The sequence below is a fragment of the Carya illinoinensis genome, chromosome 8 (assembly GCF_018687715.1).
Source record: "Carya illinoinensis cultivar Pawnee chromosome 8, C.illinoinensisPawnee_v1, whole genome shotgun sequence".
Lineage (NCBI taxonomy): Eukaryota > Viridiplantae > Streptophyta > Magnoliopsida > Fagales > Juglandaceae > Carya > Carya illinoinensis.
In genome coordinates, this window is record NC_056759.1 from 27,231,862 (window position 1) to 27,252,170 (window position 20,309).

Genomic DNA, 20,309 nt, shown 5'->3' on the forward strand with positions numbered 1-20,309 from the left:
GTACTTAAACCCTAAATTTAATTTTCAACTAAAATCAGAGTCGGATTCAGAATTTTGCCTAGCCCTATTTGAAGTTCGATTCCAACATCATTTTCTCTTTACCCAACACTGACTCTAATTCCAAAACTTTGACTCCAATCGGAGCAAAGTCGTAATGGAGAACAGAACATGAGAGTTCATGTAAATCCCCAATACCAACGCCATTACTTAATCAAAGTTCACACACAAACACAACATGGAAGCTGGATTATAAGAATTGATAATCAAATAAGATGGAAAAAGTTGTAAGAAATTCCTGCAAATAAATTGGAAGAAATTACTTCTAAGAACATATTATAAGCATAAATGAATTGAAATCCCGAATTTCCATCAAGAGTTCATTTATAGTCACATTACAATCTGGAGGGCATGACAAGGAACCCTCATACTCGAAAGGGACGTACACAAGCATGACCATCATACCTGGAGTCATCTTCCATTCAGATCCACACCAACTCTAAATCGAAGATCCGGGCTGTAAGGTATTCAAAATCCTATCCAGATTCCTATAATCACTTGACTTCAAAGAAGGACCCGCAGGAGTGGTTATAGAAGTAATCGAGGACATCTCTAGGATTAAAGTAGATGAAATAAGAGGAAAGGAACTCCACCCATCTTGGCCTCTTATCATTTCTCTCGATGTTCAAAACTCAGTTTGGATCTATTTCTTTGGGAACTCCGACTAGCAGTAGGGCTAGCCACACTTCGCGATCTAATGCTTGCAGTTTTTAGAAGTCTACGGAATTCTACCAAACTTATTTTCCCATCTTTGTCAATATCAGTCTCCTCAAGAAGTGGGTCAATGGAACCTCTTAAACCCGTGTGCTACAAAGCAACCAAGCAATTTCAGTAGTGGAATATCTTTGTATTGCTGAATAACAATGATTAATGAAAATATATAGCTCAAATATAGAACATCAGTAAGCACACCCCAAACAAGTGTTCAAGGAATTTTTTTTCCACTTTTATATATGTACTCTGTGCTAGGATTTTATCATAACCAATTCAGCACGACTGCATGAGTGCACGGATACTTGGGTACTGAAAGTGAAGCCTTTTGAGGATCAAACCACGGTATAACATCAAAAGATGAGGGTCTAAACTAGATTTCACCCAAAATCAATGCTAAACTGTAAGAATCACTTGGTTTCCCAATGTTCACCATCTAGTTCAGAAAATTTAATCAATGAGTATAGGAATCACTGTTCATTTTGTGCAAACTTAAGCGCACTACAAGACCAGAACTGCCAAAATTCTAGTACTCTTTGGGGGAAGGGGGTCTGATTTTCCCAAAGGTAATAGTGAAAATCGCTCAGGAAGGAGGAATGAACCCCATTCTTGTCATTAGACCAAAAAAATGGGGATCAACTCTTTCTTTTCATGTGGTCTCTCTTGTACATGAGGGAAGGGTGTCAGCAAAAATGAGAGAGTGGGCTTTTGATCCAAAGATATAACACTCACCAGTCTCAGTTCCTCCGGAGTAATAAAGCCATCTTTATCTATGTCGAATTTCTCGAAAGCAGCTTGAGACCGCTCCTGCCACTTCTCAGAGTCATGCTCTTCCATTTGATCCACATGTAGTGTAGCTGCTACAAACTCAGTGAAATCAACAAGGCCATCCGTGTTGCTGTCAATCTGTATTATATAGAGACCATTATAATAAAAACTAAATGTAATCACAAGCCAAAGTTCAAGAAAAATTATGTGTATATGCTGGACAGCTGAAGGTCGGTTAGACTCGTTAGAGTGTCCTGATAGTCTCATTTTCAATTTGTAGAGGGGAAAGCTCACCGCTTGCAAAATCTCTAAGACACGTGAGTCTTTCAGCTTCCAAGGGAGATCTTTAGCAAGGGCCTGCATGAAAACAATTCTAGTTAGGACCAAAACAATAACACGCAAGCAGACAAAGTACAATTTCATGTAAACCAAGCTGATAGAAAAGCAAAGTTTTGGATTATGTTCCGGAGACTATTGTAGTTTCAAGCACTGCAACAGAATATTTTGGTATCAGTGTACCATTTTAGAACAACCAGTATATGTATATGTATGCATGTATGTATCTATGTATGCACATATGTATGTATGTATATGTATATACGCGCGTGCGTGCTTGTGTGACAAATTCATGCTTAATAAATTAAACAATATCTCATTTCATCAAACAAAAATAAAAAATTTATACTTCCCAACTCCAAGTCTTCAAATCTAATACATTATTGAAAAAAAAATGAAAAAACATTAAATAGAATAATATAGCTCATCAGATTTGAGTATCAATCCAAGAGCCTTTACTTCTCCAAATCCTGAGCAACTGATGCCTATGAATAATGTTGTACAAGATTGTTTTTTTTTTTTTTTGATAAGTAAATGTCATACAAGAAATTACCATTCTTCAGGGTTCAGCCACCTTAAGTCCTATGGAAATTGTTTCTATCTTATTATTATTGAAACAGAAAGCTTAGTTTTGGGAATATTCTGCAATAAATTTTAGCACACGTGCCTAAAGAACTATGCATAAGGTTTTGTCGTTATATTATTCATAAAAATGGCACAAAATATTTCATTATCTTTTATTTATCAAAAAAAAAATATTTCATTATCTATCCCATCATTTTTTTTCCTTTTTTCATTCTTCATATCTTCTCTTTCTGTATCTTTTAAACTTTTGTTTAAAAAAAAGCAATGCCTTAAATCTCCTTAAAGGAGAGCTGTTGAAAATAGCCAGAAGACCATGTGGCAGAGGGGGCTTCTTCCAAATTTGCACGATCATAAAATGTTGTAGCATTATTGATCAAAAATCTCAAAAAGATAGAATATAGCGTAAACCAAAATAAGAAAGGGTTAAACATGAGATCTTGTTGTGGTACGTGAGCTGTATATTACGCTTTGAGGTGGGCTGTCTAATGCACAGGCTTTATGATGCAGAAATCTTGTAGGATACCAAAACCAAAACTGTCAAACAGCTCAGATAAAAGCGTCTCAGATACTTTTGATAAAAAAAAAAATTCTCCTTTAATATTCTCAGCTCAGAAAGCGTCTCACATTCCACGCCAAAATATAAATCCACAATGGCCGCAATTGGTGAAATGCCCATAACAGTTCAAAACATCCAAGCCGAGAGCCAAATGAAAAAATTGGTAAAGAGTACCAGTTACTGAACTGGTACAGAAAATTTTGGCCATTCCAGTCGAATTTCAAACATTTTATGTGAAGGATAAGTTTTACCTGTCTCATTTCTTCTAGACTAATAGAACCATTTTTATCCACATCAATTGCAGCAAATTGATCTTTAAGATCAGAAAGCTCCTCTTCGTCAAGTGTACTAGCCAGTGCCTGCAAGGGAGTCAATTTTCAGAGACAGGAAGAAAAAAACTTGTCTTCTAAAATAAAAGAACCTTTTTAAATGAAATTATCTCACCCTTAATGCGAACTGTTTCAAACGATTGTATTTTACAAATTGTCGCATGTTACTTAGAACAGATATATCCACAGGGATCTCCGATGCATCTCCTCCCTCTCTAACCCACGGGTGTGCTGGAAATTTTGAAACCAATCACAAAAGTTAACCTCCCCCCTTCTAATGATTTTTCTTTTTTTAATCTCTTTTTTCCTTATAGTTTCTATGAGAAGAAAAAGAGGTCATACATAACACAGTCTGACTATTGGCCTTGGTCACTATAATTTAGAGATAGGAAGGAAACAAAAGGAATTTACTCAAAGCCACACATCAAAATATTTGTAATTACATCAGCCATATTTCCAATATGCCAAAAATATTCAACATTGATTTTCACTAAAGAGTCATGGTACATACATAGAGCCTGAGCAGCAGTTAATCTTGCCCTAGGATCCTTCACCAGTAGCTTTTTTACAAAATCTTTAGCACTATTGCTTATGCTCAGCCATGGTTTGCGGCGAAAATCAGGTTTCTTTCGTAACACCTGCAAATATTAAGACAGTTAAATGAGAAAACAGTCATATTAGAAAAATGGTAAAAACTAAGTCACACAGCGATGATCTTCCCTTCCCAGACACTGCTTAAACAATGGTAATGATCCTTTAATATATAACAATTAAAGGTTAGGGTAAACGGAAGGCCGTAAAAGTTATTTTTTTTTGGGCGGTGTGCAGTTTTCCATCTGATACAAAAGCTGGAGATTGGAACATATTGGGAAGATACTTGGAGGTGCAGAAAATAACAATTTAGATGAAGATTGTACTCAACCTCCTTAAATATACCATCTTCAGTCTTATCCCAAAAGGGGCGCTTCCCACAGAGCAAAATGTAGGTAATAACACCAATACTCCAGACGTCTGATTCAGGTCCAGACTTTCGTTTTAGTACTTCAGGAGCAACATAGTAAGCACTACCAACAATATCTTGGAAGTTCTTTCCTGCATTTTTGGGATTATATGCCATCAGAGGTATCAAACATAAATAGCAAGAAATCCATGAAGAACTACAGCTTCAAAAGAACAGAAAGGCACATGGTTGGAAAATTATAATTCTATACTAAAAAAGATGCAATATCATAAAAGCACTGTAATAGAAGCACTTGCCGGGTTGAATGAAATCTGACAAACCAAAATCCGTAGCCTTCAGAGGTGAATCCTCTCCAGTTGACTTAAATAGAAAATTCTACATGCAACAAAGTTTAAGGGAATTAGCGTCAAGCACTGTGACTACTTTAGCTAGTTGACTGCTATAGTGAAACCTACTATGTGCATTTAATTTATATCTTTTTTAAAAATTGAAAAAAAATAAAGAAAGTCTAGCAGCATGAGAGATCAGGTAGTAAGCTAAACAACCCATGCCTTCTAGTGAACCTGGCTATACCTCTGGTTTCATGTCTCGGTGTACCAGCCCATGTAGATGACATTCAGCTGCAACTTTGAGCATCTGCCGCACAACTACCGCCGCGTCTTTCTCAGTATAACGACTGTCCTTCCTGAGTTAAATGAATGAAGCAGAATTACTAGTGTTGTTAATAACCACTCTAAACACAAAAAACACAATAAAATGGCAATAGGATGGCCATTGGTAAAACTATAACTGTTGAAAAGATAAACATAGTAGATCGCAGCCATTGCTGGCAGAACTGATGAATTAATGAATTATATCCATTAATAAAGGGTTCTTACTTGGCCAATATCCGATCTAACAATTCGCCACCCTCACATAACCTGATAGCAGGAAAAACAAGAAACCATCATTTGAAGATATGAACAGATTGTGGTGCAGAAAAAGAAAATTAAGAACAAAGGAGGTTAAAAAGCAAAAAATAAGTGCAAAATTTCCTCTACAAAAGAAGGTCAAGCAAGTGAAGAATCGAATGGTTTGAAAAGAAGCTCAAAATGAAAAAGAAATTCATAAAAGCTAAACTTACTCCATTACTATATACACATAGGAATCATCCTCAAACGCATTATAAAACTGAACCACATTCTCATGGCCAGTAAGTGCTTGCAATATCTTGACCTCTCGCTTCACATCCTCAACAGCAATAGGAAGAACCATCTGCCACCAGATCCAAGGGTTTTCTGAAACTTCATTAAAGATTTTAATAAAAAAAAATAGAGGGAAGACAAAACTTCTGCATGATTAAAGATAATACAAGCTTATATTGTTTCCACGACCTGCATCGCTAGTAATTCTAACACCACATTTTACCCAATAGGACGAATACACAGTATCTATCTCAACACCAATAGACCTTAAGAAGATGAGAATCGTTCAGGTAAGTTCGCAAAACAATCCAATGAATTTACTATATGCAAAACAAGCCATCTTTCAAACTGCTGTTCTCATTATCATACTTAGATTTAGCCCTTGGAAGCGATCAAACAGAGTAAGTTCTGGACCTATTACTAATGTGAATAGAAAAACTGCTTAAAACAGGTTATCCCTCATCAGGCATATGAGCAATGAGTCGGACATATGTTCCCTGGTGATTAGCTTCATAAATGGGAAGATCGATATCCTAGACACCAGAAAAGACTATTAACAAACAAAAACAAAAATCACCCAAAGACAGGTCAACGTAAAACCAAATGAAGGAATCCAGCTATCCATGGCAAAAGGAAAAGGAAATATTGGGCTGAAACCCACCATTTCCCATCCACAACCAAACTCTGGGCTCCCGATCAGAAAAAGGCCTCCAACTTCCTATAGCAATTTCTCCCACGCCCCTTGGCCAAACAACACCTCAATGGAAATCCAAATCCTATAAACGTACAAGAACCAAAATTTATAAAGAACATAGAAGAATCCCAATAACCCAGATTATAGATATACCTTGTTCTTTTCAATTCTCTTCACCGCGACTCGATCCCCATTCTCCTTGTCTGTGGCAACGTAGGTGTACCCGAACTGTCCGTGTCCCAACAACTTTCCAATCGTGTAGCGTTCGTTGAAATCCTTGGCATACCCGAAATCCGTGCGCTTCCCACAGGGGATCGCCCCGCTTTGCCGCCTCGAGACTGGCTTGTTTTTGGGCTTCAGCTGATGCAAATTCTTCCCGTTCGCTTTGCTCTGACGCTGATGGATCGAATCCTCCTGCTTCTTCGTTGTGATAGTCCTCGTCTGGGGCGCGGTGCCCTCATTGCGGTTGTGATTGACGGTGGTGTTGCTACTAGAGCCAATGACTTTGCTGGCAGAAAGGCAAGAACCCATGATTGGGAAACGGTGGTAGAGAGAGATAATGGGAGAATGAGAGGTTTTGACGGATCAAAACCATGAAACATGTCTCAATAAATACTAGCAGTCATTTTTTCCTTGACAGAGAGAGACAGACAATGAGAGAATGGAGCGGATAAAAAAAATAGGAAAGGGAGGAGCAGACAGGGTCACAGGAGGAAGAAGAAAGGAAAGAGATGGCGGTCAAATAAAGACACTTTGAGCTAATTATATTTTGAACACGAATTATTTTCTAATATGTAATTAAATTATAAAAAATTCTTAATTTTGATCGTAATCTATTAATTTTTTTTTTCAAATTTTCATCATATATTTAAAAATATCATGTAGTTTTTTTGGAAAAAATATATCATAGTTATAAATCAATGTGTCACGTCACTTGCGATTGATAACAATATTTAGGTATTAATTGATGGTACAAAACTACAAATGCTCAAAATTATAATAATTTATGGTGTGTAAATTGAATTTCTATAATTTAAGGTCTATGTTAAATAATTAGGAGTGTTAAATATTATTTGCCTTCTAAGAATGTAGGAAAGAAAGTGAGAAAGGTGTGCACATTTTCTAAATGGTGAAGATTAAATTTTGTAAAAATATAAAGAAGAAAGTTGGATTTTTTTTTTTTTTGGGGTAATTTTAAGGTTTTATTATTTATTGGGTTAGAATAAATTTTGTTCTATTTTTTTCCCAATTTTTTGTTCATCTTGGATATTCAAAATTTATGAAATTTATGCAAAAAAAAAATATAAGAGTTATGCTGCATACAGTCGTTGAGTACACAAATGTCGTATAGTCGCTTTGAAAAAAGTGCAGTCTATTATTAAAAAATTAATTTTTTTTTATGTTAGTCTCATATTTATTTATTTTTTAAATAATTATACGACACTTACGAACTCACAACTATAATTATTATTTTTCAAAATATAAACAAGAAATTTAGAATTTTTTATTATATAATTTTTATGTTCTGTCATATTTTGGATTGAATAAATCTTGTTCTTTTACTTTCTAACGTAATGGTCATCTTTGATCTTTTACCACGTCATCTTTTGTTGTCTTCAATGTGCACGCTAAGTAACTTGGGGTAATAAATCCAGATATTATTTTCTCTATACTTTTATGAATAAAAGGAGTTTTGTGAATAAACCTAAAATGATTTGATGAGACTTTTTAAAAAAAAATTATATTAAGTCATTTTTATATATTTTTTACGCATTTTATTAATGTGATTGATTGTATCATTTTTTTTAATATAAAATAATTATTTTAACAAATCACATCAATAAAGTATATAAATAATATATAAAAGTGAACTGTATGTAGCAGAATTTTTTTTAAAACAAAAACTCTATAATCGTTTGACCATTTTTGTGATACCAATTAATTAATATAATGTTGAATCATGATATATAAAATAATATAGATTGAATCATTCTCTATCATAATCTTAAGGGATAAGTATGAAATGTTATCAGACATTCAACGCACATGGAGAGAATATTACTTATTCTAACAAAGTTTGCAAGTAGACTATTATGGAAGGCTATATGGACTAAGATTGGCAACGGATATAAATTTTAGAAAAAATTCTATTTATAAGACCACGTGGATAACACGTGGTAAAGTGTTTATATGATAAAATTTAATTTTAAAAATAAAATTTAAAATTTAAATATTATAAATCAAATCTTACTATTTAAATAATGTGAATGATATATTTTATAGACTGACTTGAAAAAAGAATAGTTCAAATTTTGTATTTTGCTAAAAAAAAAATATGGCATCTTTGTAAATAACTCGTTTGAGTTATAATGGTCCACTAACTTGAGTCACGTGATGTTCTAGATGTTCGAATCTACACGTGAAATGATACTTGTCCAAAAAAAGATATAAAAAAGATTTAATGAACATAAAATAACTAAAAAAAGGTGACAATTTTAGAACTACTAAAAAAAAAAATAAAACAACATAAATTAACCATTCTAAAAATTGAAAAATATAAAACTAAAAAGCCAACTACATGAGAAAAATATCAAAATTGTTAAACAATAACTATAGAAAGTAGAATTCAAACATCTATTTAAAGAAAAATGGAGGGTTGGGTGCTTTCTGTTTTCCCAAACTTCTTTTATAAATAAATTTACATTAAACTAAAAACAGAGATAAAGAAAGGATGAATGTTCCAAACAAATACCTCGTTACGATACTTGCAACAGTTAAGAAAAGTCAAAATGAGGGGAGCTCGGCTCCTCCCCTCGTGAAGGTTTGGGTTGTTTGTAGAGAGAGTCAAAAGAGTTTTTGTTTAGAGAGAGAGAGAGAGAGAGAGAGAACCAAGTTAGTTTTACATAGATAATGAAAAACAAACCGAGTTAAAATAATATAACTACTTTCATCTCAAAAGATACAGTATTTTCATCCAAAAATGTAGGTTATTATTCCCTACTCTTTTAATTCTTCAATTATACTATTTACTAGCCTATGTATTGTTTGGAGAGATTGGTCTCTGAGCAAAAAAAGAATAAATAGAGAGTTCACTCGACTGTTGCTTGACTTAGAATTCGAGTAAAACTTGACCTGTAAGTTCAATCGAGGTGCGCTCGATAGTGGGCTCTAGCGAAACTCAACCCATGAGTTTGCTCATGTCTTGTGCAACAATGGACTCGAGCGAGACACAAACCTTAGTGTTCGCTCAAGCCAATGATCATTGGTTGTTAGCTCGAGATGTGCTCGACACACCACTCAAGTAAAGGATACATTTTTGCCCAATTAGGATTTCTAGCACCATTTTCTATAAATATGTAATATTTGATTTATTGTGTACAATTTTCAGCATATTTTTAGAGAAAACAATAATCAAGTGAGTGTATATTTTGTGAGAGAGCACAAGCCCTAGAGAGAGTGAGTTGAGATTAAGTAATTGTAATCTTCTATAATTAATAAGATTTATATAGCTCTATAGACGTAGGCAAATTTTCAAACCACGTAAGTTGTGTATCGTGTGTTTGGTTGATCATGTGCTTGTTTACTTCAGTTGCTATTGTTGGTATGTGTGTGTCTTTCACAACATGAGTAACACACCACTTATTACGAGATCCATTATATTTATAAAAAACAGTAAAGGAAAAGTACTACCATTGTTTTATGTAAGTTAATGTGATATGTTTTCACTTCAATAATTTGTTTGGTATGTTGATTAAGTTGCTTATAAATAGATTTATTTTTATTTATATTTTGAAACTCAACATACAATAACTCATAAGTGGATTATACGTGTCAATATCATTTGAGTCTTAAGATAAGAGAAATATTATAACTACAAAGAGATTATATAAAAATATATTCATAAAATGACGTAACATGATGTAGCAAATCAAAATGTAAAGTTATTCTTATCATAAATTAAATCTAAAACGGATCGTACAAAATCCGTCAGTTTCTCAATTTATTTTTACGTAATATCTTTATATATTGAGTGGCTCATTATCCACGCATAGGAGATTCCGACGGTGTAACTTTTTTCTTTGCTTTTTTTTTTATGTATTTTTTTATATTTTTAAATATTTTTAAAAAAAATTTACAACATCATTAAAAAAAAATATTTTTTTAATTATTAAAGAAAAAACAAACCACTATCAAAATCTCCACGTGTGATATATGTAGTACTACTCTCGAGGCAATAAGCTCTGGTTCCATCCACACAGAGAGATAGGGTTGGTCCTTACCCACTTCACACGGTCCCAGCTCTCTCTCATTTCTGCATCTACCCTTATCTGCCCACTTCACTCACTGGACCCTCTCCTCTGGCCCTAGAATGTGATGTTATAGTCCTCAATTTTTTTCTTCATTTATATTAAGTTTTATGTTTTTTGTCCTTATGGTTCTGTTTTTTGTGTTGTTAGACTTTTTCATGTATTTTAGTATTTTTAAAGTTTCATTAGATATGTTTGGCAATAAACTAGTAAACTTTTATAAAAGAATGCGTTTTTTGTCAATTTTCTACAGCTTTTGCAGTCATGTTATTGTCCTTTCGAGCACGGAGGTGATCCTTACAGTGCTTTTGCCAAAAGTTTTGCAAGGAACACAGCATCCTGTACTTGTGTTTAGTTGATCAAACTCTTCGCAAATTTCTGTACGAATTTTAGTAATCTATGATGAGCTTCTTCTTAAGATTCACCAATATTTGTGAAGAAAAGCTGTGGATTTTTCTCTTATAACATGTATTTTCCGTAAGAAAAAGTATTGAGTCGGCCTTTTTCCCATGAGAATTTTTGCCCATTTAGTCCATATTTTTGCTGGAAATGAATTTTTTCAACAATATTTCCCGTCGTAAAAAATGTAAAATTTATTCGCTAAAACTGGCTAACCATGGTTAACTAGCATCATAAATGTTTTTCGATGATTTTGATGTCACCAGAAAAAGTTAGAGATGAGTATTTGAGGCGATTTTAAACTCGAAAAATACTTATTTGTAATTAGTAAATTCGCTATAAATATTCTTTTGTGACAGAAATTGCTTGCCGGAAATAGTCTTTAACGTAACCAAAATGGAAAAAAAAAAATTACTAGTAATATAGTATTACAACCTTATACCTAAAATACATAAAAGAATGTGGACAATGTCACAATATATTACAAATACACTAAACTGATTCGTCCAACACCATAAATTTAATATTAATACGCCAAACCCACATGTAGGCATCCCTTCCAACCACATCCAACACAAGGGGGAAATGATTTTTTTAAATTAAACTAACTATTTTTTTTTTACAAGTGATCTTTAAATAAAAAATAATAATACTAATAATGGTGGTAGTATTTCTTACATTAGAGAGAACATAGCAAGTTCAAGCAAGCATTTACATGCTGAAAATTTGTCCAACAAGAACAAGGAGAAAACATACAAGTTCCAGCAAGAACATGGAGAAAACATACAAATTCCAAGAAATATTTACATACTAGAAAACAATGCATATGTGGGAAGTTCCAACAGGCTTTCATAGACTGAAAACAGTGTAAATGTGAGAAGTATTTCCAAAAGCTTGTGCACTTGAGTAGAGCTGAAAGAAAAAGAATCTCAAAGAAGCAGTGAGTATAACACTAAGTAGTGAACATATATACCATTATTATAAACAATCTAACATCAATTATATAATTTATAAAAACTAAAAAACTGAGAGGAAAACAATACAAAGAGAAATATATAGATCAGAATCACGCCTAGTTAATTTCATGAATGCATATGGTCATGTACGTTTGCCCTAATTAATGATCAGTTGGTTTGGCACTGTCAATGAGACATCATGTTCTTATATTCCGCACCAACCATTGAAGTTAGCATATATAGTTGCACAAGGAAACGGAATCTCATCATATTGGCCAATTGAGGAAAAAAAAAAGGTTTGAATTTGATGACTTATCTCTCCTGGCTAAACCTCAGTCCACAGGCCCTTACCCCAGTCCTTACAATTGAAAAAAACGTACCCACCTAGTTTGGTTGATCTAAAATGGCTTGAACGGATTCAAATCTTCTGGCGTTTTTGTATAACTTAAAACATCAGAGAAGTAATACAAAGAATCTAGAATTGAAGCCATAAATTCACGCTGTAAGTTGATTAAAAAAAAACTAGAAATGCAATGAAATCAAGTCCACTGTACTAAATTGGCTGAATATTTCATGATGGTTCTAAATCCATATAAAATATGTGAACGCATGTTCAATTCATCATGGCTCAATACAATTCCAACCAAGTAGAACACAGTTTGCCTATGTCCAAGCATTCAAATATAACATCATTTAATCAAGTGTAATTATTAATCTAAGAGATAGGGAAATAGGGGTTATTTCAAAATTTAGGGGCTGGCTAGAGGTGGAACCAGATGCCTCAAATCAACACAAAGTGCCCAACACTTCAAACTACAAAATCCTGGCACACACTTCACAACACAACTTCATATCACCACAACTTCAATCACAAATCACAACACAGTACATCCACAACACCTTCACAATTACTAACACAGTGCACCAAACAACAGTTTACAATATTAATTAACTTCAAGATAAAATCAATCATCGAGGGAAAAAGGTATAGAAATTATACCCTGTTGGTCGAGATACACACACCTTGAGGTGGTGGTACATGGTGGCGCGTAAAGGGGCTAGAGAGATGGTTCCAGAGAGACACAGGGTGGGGGCCGTCGGATGGTGGTTGTTGACTCATGGTACTAGGCTATGCCACGGCATGGGGAGATCCACGATGGGGTAAGGCAGCGACGCTTGTGGGAGAGGGTTCTCATGGTGGCGGTGCGGTAGCTCACGATAGAGGAAATCGAAGGGAGAAAGTAGAGGGGCTATGGGCTGGGCTGCTATGGAGAGAGAGAGAGAGAGAGAGAGAGAGAGAGAGAGAGAGAGAGAGAGAGAGAGAGAGAGAGAGAGAGAGAGAGAGAGAGTCTTCCAGTTTCTATTTCAACTTTCACATGTAGTGTTTTGAACACATCTAGCACCTAATCTTTAGTTTTCAATGTAAAAACCCACACTTTTCTAGAATGATTATTAATAAAAAGAAACATAATACAATGCACCACCAATACTTTTAGCATTTATAGTGCAAACATCAGTATGAAACAAATCAAGAATGTCACTCCTAAAAGGAGAAAATCTTTTAAAAGAAATTTCTCGTTGCTTTCACATAAGATAATAAGTACATGGCATTAGTCGCATACCTTTGATATTGGATAGGACTTGCTTCTTTGCAAGAATTTGAAGTCATTTCTCAATACTGTGGCCAAGCCTCTTATACCATAACTCAGTGGATATTTCATTCTTAGCAGCAATAGCATTGCCTTTGATAAATCTTATATTTGTCTTGTAGAGAGTGTTAACATTCCTTCCTCTTGCTAGAATAAGAGAGCCTTTACCAAGTTTCCACTTTCCATTTCCAAGATGATTGAGGTAGCCTTCATCATCTAATTTTCCAATTGAGATCAAATTAAAACATATATCAAGAACATACTTGACATCTTTGAGAAGCAATTTACACCCAATGTTAGTTTCCAATTGCACATCTCCAATGCCCATAATCTGACACTTTTCTTCATTTTCCATCTTAAACCAACCAAAGTAACCACTGGTATAGGAAGAGAGAGAAATCTCTGCGTGGGGTAATATGAAAAGAAACCACTGTATCAATTATCCAAGTAGAATCCTAACAAGTAATATTAACATGAGCATCATTACAAACAACGAACACGTTAGTATCATATGCAACTGCTGTAGTTTCTTTTTCTTCTTTCAGCTTTTCATTTTTTTCTTTCAACTGTTCCTTTTTAAATTTCCTGCACTCTTTCTTCATATGCCCAAGCTTACCACAGTGAAAACATTTTATTCCTCTTCTTGAAGCGGACCTTCCTCTTGCCTTGTCACCACTATTATCACCATGAGGTTTTCTACTTTTACTCATCCTTCACTTGTCTGTAACAAGTACCTCTGAATGAGAAGGAATCCCATGTTCTTTTTTTCTTGCCTCTTCATTGAACATGCTATCTTTCACCATACTCATAGTCATTACATCATTGGGCAGAAAATTATTGAGAGACACAACCAAAGTTTCCCAACTGTCTGGCAAAGAACTTAACAAAAGTAAAGTTTGAACTTCATCATTCAAGACATGTTTCATGTTAGACAACTCATTCAATAATTCTTGAAAATTATTAAGATGCTCTGCAACACTTTGTTCATTCCTATATTTTAAATTCACAAGCCTTCTTATCATAAAAATTTTGTTTTGTGCAGTCTTTTGCTCATAAAGCCTTTCTAATTTCATCCAGAAACTGTAAGTATCTAATTCTTTGGCTACATGATGGAAGACACTTTGGTCAAACCATTAATTAATATGACCAACAACTTTCTTGTTTAATTTATTTTACTCATCATCGGTTTTCTTTTCTGGTTTAACATTGGCCAAATTAGTGGGCTCAAATAACTCTTTGCAATACAGAATATCCTCCATCCTAGTCTTCCAAATTGAGTAATTGGAAGAAGTGAGTTTGATAATACTACTAGATGAATCCTCCATATTTAATTTATACCGATAATTAACAAAATAATCAACTTGGCTCTGACACTACTTTGTTAGGGTGAACAACAAAAATCATAGTGAAATATTTTTCTATCATTTCGATGTATAAATTAAATTAATAATCTAGGAAATATAAACTCACAAGTAAGACATAATAATTTTTACGTGAAAAATTCTCCAATATAAGAGAAAAACCTTGAGACCCAGTCTAGTTAAACTTCCACTATAAAAAATAATGAGGTTACAAATTATCTTCTTTAAAACAATATCTAGAGGCTATCAATATATAAAGAATATCTATATTCTTGGTTCAATATAAAATCATCATCATATAAATGGAAAACTACGAGAGTGACAATAAAGATTTTACTAAGTGAGTATTTATAAAAGATAAATAAAAATGAATCTCAAGATTGGCATATTCAAAAAGAAGCTGTCGACATCAAGAACAACGTGCTAAAATTTCATCCAAATCAAACCATGGATGATCTTCCAAACGTTTGATGGTAACGTGAGAATAAAGAAAAACTTCCGCATGCACGGCTTTCTCTTATTTTTCTCTCCTGTCTATTCCTCTTCTCACTTTTTTTTATGTGCAAGTCTGCCCCTTTTAGCCGCCACTCTCATTTACTTATATATATGTTTATATATATATATATATATATACACACACACACGACAAGCAAAATTATAAGTCCGTCATCGTCATAATATAAAATGATAAGCTTACTGCTTCTTATTATTTTTTTTTATAATTTTTATAATTTTTTAATTTTTTTAATTTTTAAGAAAGTGAATTTAATCATATATTTAGAAAAAAATTAATGATTAAATATGTTAAAAATATAGATAAAAGAAAATAATAAAAATTTCAAATAGACTAAAATGATAGACAAGTGGTAAGAAATTAATAAGCCTATCATTATCTTGTCATAATTTCCCTCACATGGAGGGACCCACGCCACAACAATATATGGAATTTATGGACAAATTAAGAAAGGTTTGGGAGGTGTACTAAATATTGTAGATGGCTAGAGACAATGAAGCCCACCCAGCTTCTTGCCACCAGACATGTCAAACCGAAGCTATTCCTCAGCTGGCAGAGCAAAGAACTCGGGCAAGATGCGGTAGTGTCATGTCGGATATGACTATGAGCTCACTGGCTGTGCAAATTTGTGCAATTAGATCATTTTGTCTATCTCTTGTCAATTTATCTAGTGGCAAGCTTGAGCGCAACACATGAAACCGTTATTTAAAAAAATAATAAAAATCTGAAAAATAAAAATAAAATAATATATATATTTTATTAAAATCTTTAGCAGTCAAGGCCACTGGCCCTGTGAATGTCTCTGCCTATGGATTTAGGCCAGCTGAATCGTTGAAGAAAGTTGGGCCCTTGTAGTAAAGTTGAACTGTGGGCCATGAGCCCAATTTAGACTTTCCCCGCTCCTTGGGTCGTGGGCCTAATTTGGCAGACTGCGGCTTCCTGCCTAATAAAAATGTGTTGAGAGTGAGCATGTAGCCAAAGAAATGATATGGGCCATGAGCCCATTGGACTATGAGACCAACAAAAATATGAATTGCGCAGGAGCTCGTTTACATATGTGAGAGATATAAACATATAAATTAGGTCTTGTAGTTAGGAGGATGATGATCTTATAGCATATGATCCGATTTTTTAAATGGAAAACTTAAATTTAAAATCCTCCATTCCTTGTATATATATAAAAAAAGAAAAAATATTTTATAATATTTATTATTTATCTGTGTGAATCTCACACAAAAATAAATACTGTAAAGGGTTGTTTGGCTGATGATAACTATAACAAGTAATTGCCAAAATTCAAATAATGTATTGTTTAATATATTCTTCCAGCATCCTATTGTGTATGTGAGGAAGATAGGTAAAAAAGTAGTTATTGAGTATTTAGGGTCTGTTTGGAAACACAAGTACTCTTAAATAATCTCAAATTATTTATCACTATTTATAAACTATTTATTATTATTTTATTATTATTTTATTATTATTTTATTAATTTTTTTATAAATTATTTAACTATAATTTACAAATATTTTAGAAATTTCTTAATATTCAAATCTGCCCTTAATTAATGATATTCTAGACACTCAGATTTTTACTCTAAGTCGGATCGAAAAGCTAGCAGAAGAGATGACTTGCAATCTGAATGCATGGGTCGAAAGAAGGCCACATATTTGAGTTTGAGTCTTGAGAGAGGGATGAATTGATGAAAAGATACAAATGTCTGGACCTCATCCAAATCATTAACTCCGAGACCCCATTCGATACTACACATTAACTACTCTTGTCTCTGTTGATTTTAATATTCCTTAAAACATTTCCAATAAGCTTATCTAATACTTTCTCTCTTCAAATTGGTTAATAAGATATTTTAGGCACATTTTCTTTCTTTCTTTTTTTAAGGAAATATATCATCATTAATCAATCAGAGAAAATTACATCAATGACTTGATATATTCTGATATATCTCCATATCAAACATGATATCATAAATCAAAATAATACATTTGAAACTTTATCAGTACACTATTTCCTTTTGTGACTATTCTGGTTTTTATTATTGTTGATACTCTTTATAGATAAAAGTCTAAGAGGCAACACTCTTTACCTAAACAGAAATTTAATCTTATTATTCATAGAAAGAGATGACACAACCTCTACAAACAAATATCTGAGAGATGATTTTTTTTTTTTAATTAACATTAAGGAAATAAAAAGAAAGCAGTAAGATAGATGCGAAAAAAGACGAATTATAGTTTAGACCAACTCTAGTACTACTAGACTTTAGAATCTGTGACGACTTATGAATGCAATACACTTGCCTTTTTTCAACCATAAAAGGTCAGATCTGAAAGACCCACACGCAAATGTGGGCAGTGTCTGAGAACCACACGTAATGATTTTTGCAAAACCACCACTTTCCTCCGAATGATTTTTAACCTATTAATTTGCTTGTGCTGTGATGCACGTGTCTCTTGGGAGTTGTCGGAAAGTTATAGATCTGTATTTTTTGACTTTAAGGAAAGTAAAATAAAACTGAGTAAAAGAAACATTGATAGACGAGTGAATGACCTCCTTCTCATTTAGCAAAAATCAGATATGGAGCCTTTGAATTTTTTAGAAAAAGAGTTTTGGTATGTGTGTGTTGTTGTGTTTGGGGGGGGGAGGGGTGGTTTAGGCCACCACATATGATTTTTGTGCCAAAAATAGATTAGAAGACAGAACCAAATTAAGAGTACAAAAAATGCAATAGTTACAATACGCCATATATTATTCTTCGAGTATTGACAAGTTACAACTCCTATATATATATATATATAATATCATTAAGCCTGAAAAATTCTACATATTATATTTTAATTGTACGTACTTCCATCTCACATTATGATGATATGATATTCTCCATCAACCTTTAGATTTGTCTATAAAAAAATAAAAATTATTGAAAAGTGATAAAAGTTTTTTTATATTATACAATGAAATGAAAGTCTAATTACTGATCTATTATATATATATATAAGAGCTTGATCCATATATTTTATTGCAAAGTTTATAAAATGGAGCCCATGGGTGAGTTATCTAGTACTAGCTAGCTAGAGCCTAGAAATTAGAAGGGGGGTCCTAATCAAAGGCCTAAGGGTATAATGCTTTCAGATATATTGAACTAACGAATTAATGTAGACAGCCCCCCAACCACCATTAATGTCAACTTCAATCAACAAAATAACAGTGAAGTGGACGCAAAGGAAACAAATCCAACCCCTGCATGCCCGCCTAATGACTTTTACTAACTAATTTATTAACTTAAATTGGTATGAGGAAGCGAAATATGGGCACCACACCCCATTAGCAACAACCTTGATCAATATCCCTGCAACTTACTTGTATTAAAAGGAGACCATTGTCCTCCCAATACTTTCCATATATAATTCATTCATTCAATTCCATCTTTTTCTTCAAGTTAAATAAGTTTTTGTGCTAAACTACTTATACTTCTTGGAAAAGTGGTGCCTGCTAGCTAGCTTAGTAGAGATGGAGATGAGCAGAGATCAAGATCAGGGCCATGCAGGAGTAGTAATGGTCATGCAGCGTGCAGAGATCGACACCCGAGCGCCTTTCAATTCTGTTAAAGAAGCAGTCATGTTGTTCGGAGAAAGGGTTTTGGCCGGTGAAATCTACTCCAAGCAGCTCAAAGTAGTTCTCTCTCTCCCTCTGTCTCGCATACTTTTCTAAGCTTCTCTGGTCTATTTTTATTTTGGGTTATTAATTTGAAGCAACATCCGATAAAAAAGATGTATGAAAATGTGCCATTAACTTACATTAATTGCTATAAATGTTAGATACGAGCTGCAGCAAGTGATCAAACTGGGAATGCTCAATCTAGGCTTGGAGCCTTGACAGCTGAGCTTGAAGAAACAAAGAAAAGCCTTCAGAAAGCTAGGGAAGAAGGTAACTTCATGGCAACATGCATAAGATCCCTTAGAGAAGAGCTGGAACAAGCAAAGAAAGAAATACGTGAGTTGAAGAAGGTAATGGAGTTCCAAAAAGATCAGCAGGCTGAAACTGAGATCGAAGACCTCAAGTTCGTCGAAAATGAAAAAAAAGTTGATCAGATCAAGACACCAAAAACAGAAGAAGCAAAGGAGTTCCAGAGGAAGAGATACGTGAAATTTGCAAGCCCTCCTTCACTGGCAAAGGTTATAATCAGTGCTGCTGAAGATGAAGATCAGTTTCTGGAGAGACCCCCTTCTCTTAAGAAGACAAAGAAGAAGTCTTTGATACCACTCATAGGATGGCTTTTTTCAAGAAAGAAGGGAAGCCATGAATGTGATTCTCCAAGAGCTTGAGTCTCTCTCTACTGGTTAAATAAGCAAATTAAAGTTCCTTCGCACAAGCATGTTAGTCATAAGTAGTACTTGAAGTGAGAACCATCTTTACAAAGCCATTAATGCCATTTTTTTTAAAAGAAAAACATATAAATTCATAGAAAAGTATCTTTTTTTTTTTTTTTTTTGGTTTTTAGCAAGAAATTTTGATTGGAATTAGTAAATAATCGGAGATCTCAGCTTTATACCACAGTTGATCATTATAGTATTTTGTTCTATTTGCATTATTTTCTGTTCTGTCCATTTCCTTCCTTATTAGTCCCTCCTCTTTGTAGAAAAAGAAATATATATAATAAATAGTGGGAAACTTTTCTTGTTTTGAAGAGATGCTTCCTATTCTCTATGGTTATATGCTGCCAAATGGACCAGATCAGATAACATTACCTTCTGCAGTTATATTGGGCCATGTTTGCTCTTTGACCAAGAAGATTCGCATGAAGAAGAGACTTAAATAAGGAATTATACCAATTTAGGATTTGGAAATACAATAAATTTCCGCACAAAAAAATTTAGTTTTTATTTTTATTTCTTAAAAAAAAATGATGGTAGCTCGTAATTTTAGC

The 20,309-nt window shown here is 33.6% G+C and overlaps 2 protein-coding genes across 5 annotated transcripts; one reads left to right on the plus strand and one right to left on the minus strand.

Annotated features, from left to right (window-relative positions):
• Positions 1-306: 306 nt before the first annotated feature.
• Positions 307-6,910, minus strand: LOC122319106 (calcium-dependent protein kinase 16). Of its 4 annotated transcripts, XM_043137011.1 has the most exons (13): positions 6,335-6,477; positions 6,149-6,263; positions 5,427-5,557; positions 5,182-5,223; positions 4,877-4,988; positions 4,600-4,678; positions 4,265-4,434; positions 3,854-3,980; positions 3,458-3,573; positions 3,265-3,372; positions 1,831-1,893; positions 1,501-1,674; positions 307-864 (listed from the first exon to the last, which is right to left on the minus strand). In XM_043137011.1, the coding sequence occupies exons 2-13, from the start codon at positions 6,149-6,151 to the stop codon at positions 667-669; spliced, it is 1,323 nt and encodes a 440-aa protein (XP_042992945.1). In that variant the 5' UTR covers positions 6,152-6,263; positions 6,335-6,477; the 3' UTR covers positions 307-666. The 4 variants fall into 4 exon arrangements, with proteins under 4 accessions (XP_042992945.1, XP_042992944.1, XP_042992946.1 ...); XM_043137010.1 differs by lacking the exon at positions 6,149-6,263 and having other exon boundaries at positions 6,335-6,910; XM_043137012.1 differs by lacking the exon at positions 6,149-6,263 and having other exon boundaries at positions 5,427-5,586; positions 6,335-6,474.
• Positions 6,911-18,752: 11,842 nt separating this feature from the next.
• Positions 18,753-20,069, plus strand: LOC122319265 (WEB family protein At2g17940-like). Its single transcript, XM_043137257.1, has 2 exons — positions 18,753-19,054; positions 19,201-20,069. Exons 1-2 carry the CDS (start codon positions 18,893-18,895, stop codon positions 19,705-19,707), a joined length of 669 nt encoding a protein of 222 aa, XP_042993191.1. The 5' UTR covers positions 18,753-18,892; the 3' UTR covers positions 19,708-20,069.
• The last annotated feature ends 240 nt before the right edge of the window (positions 20,070-20,309 follow it).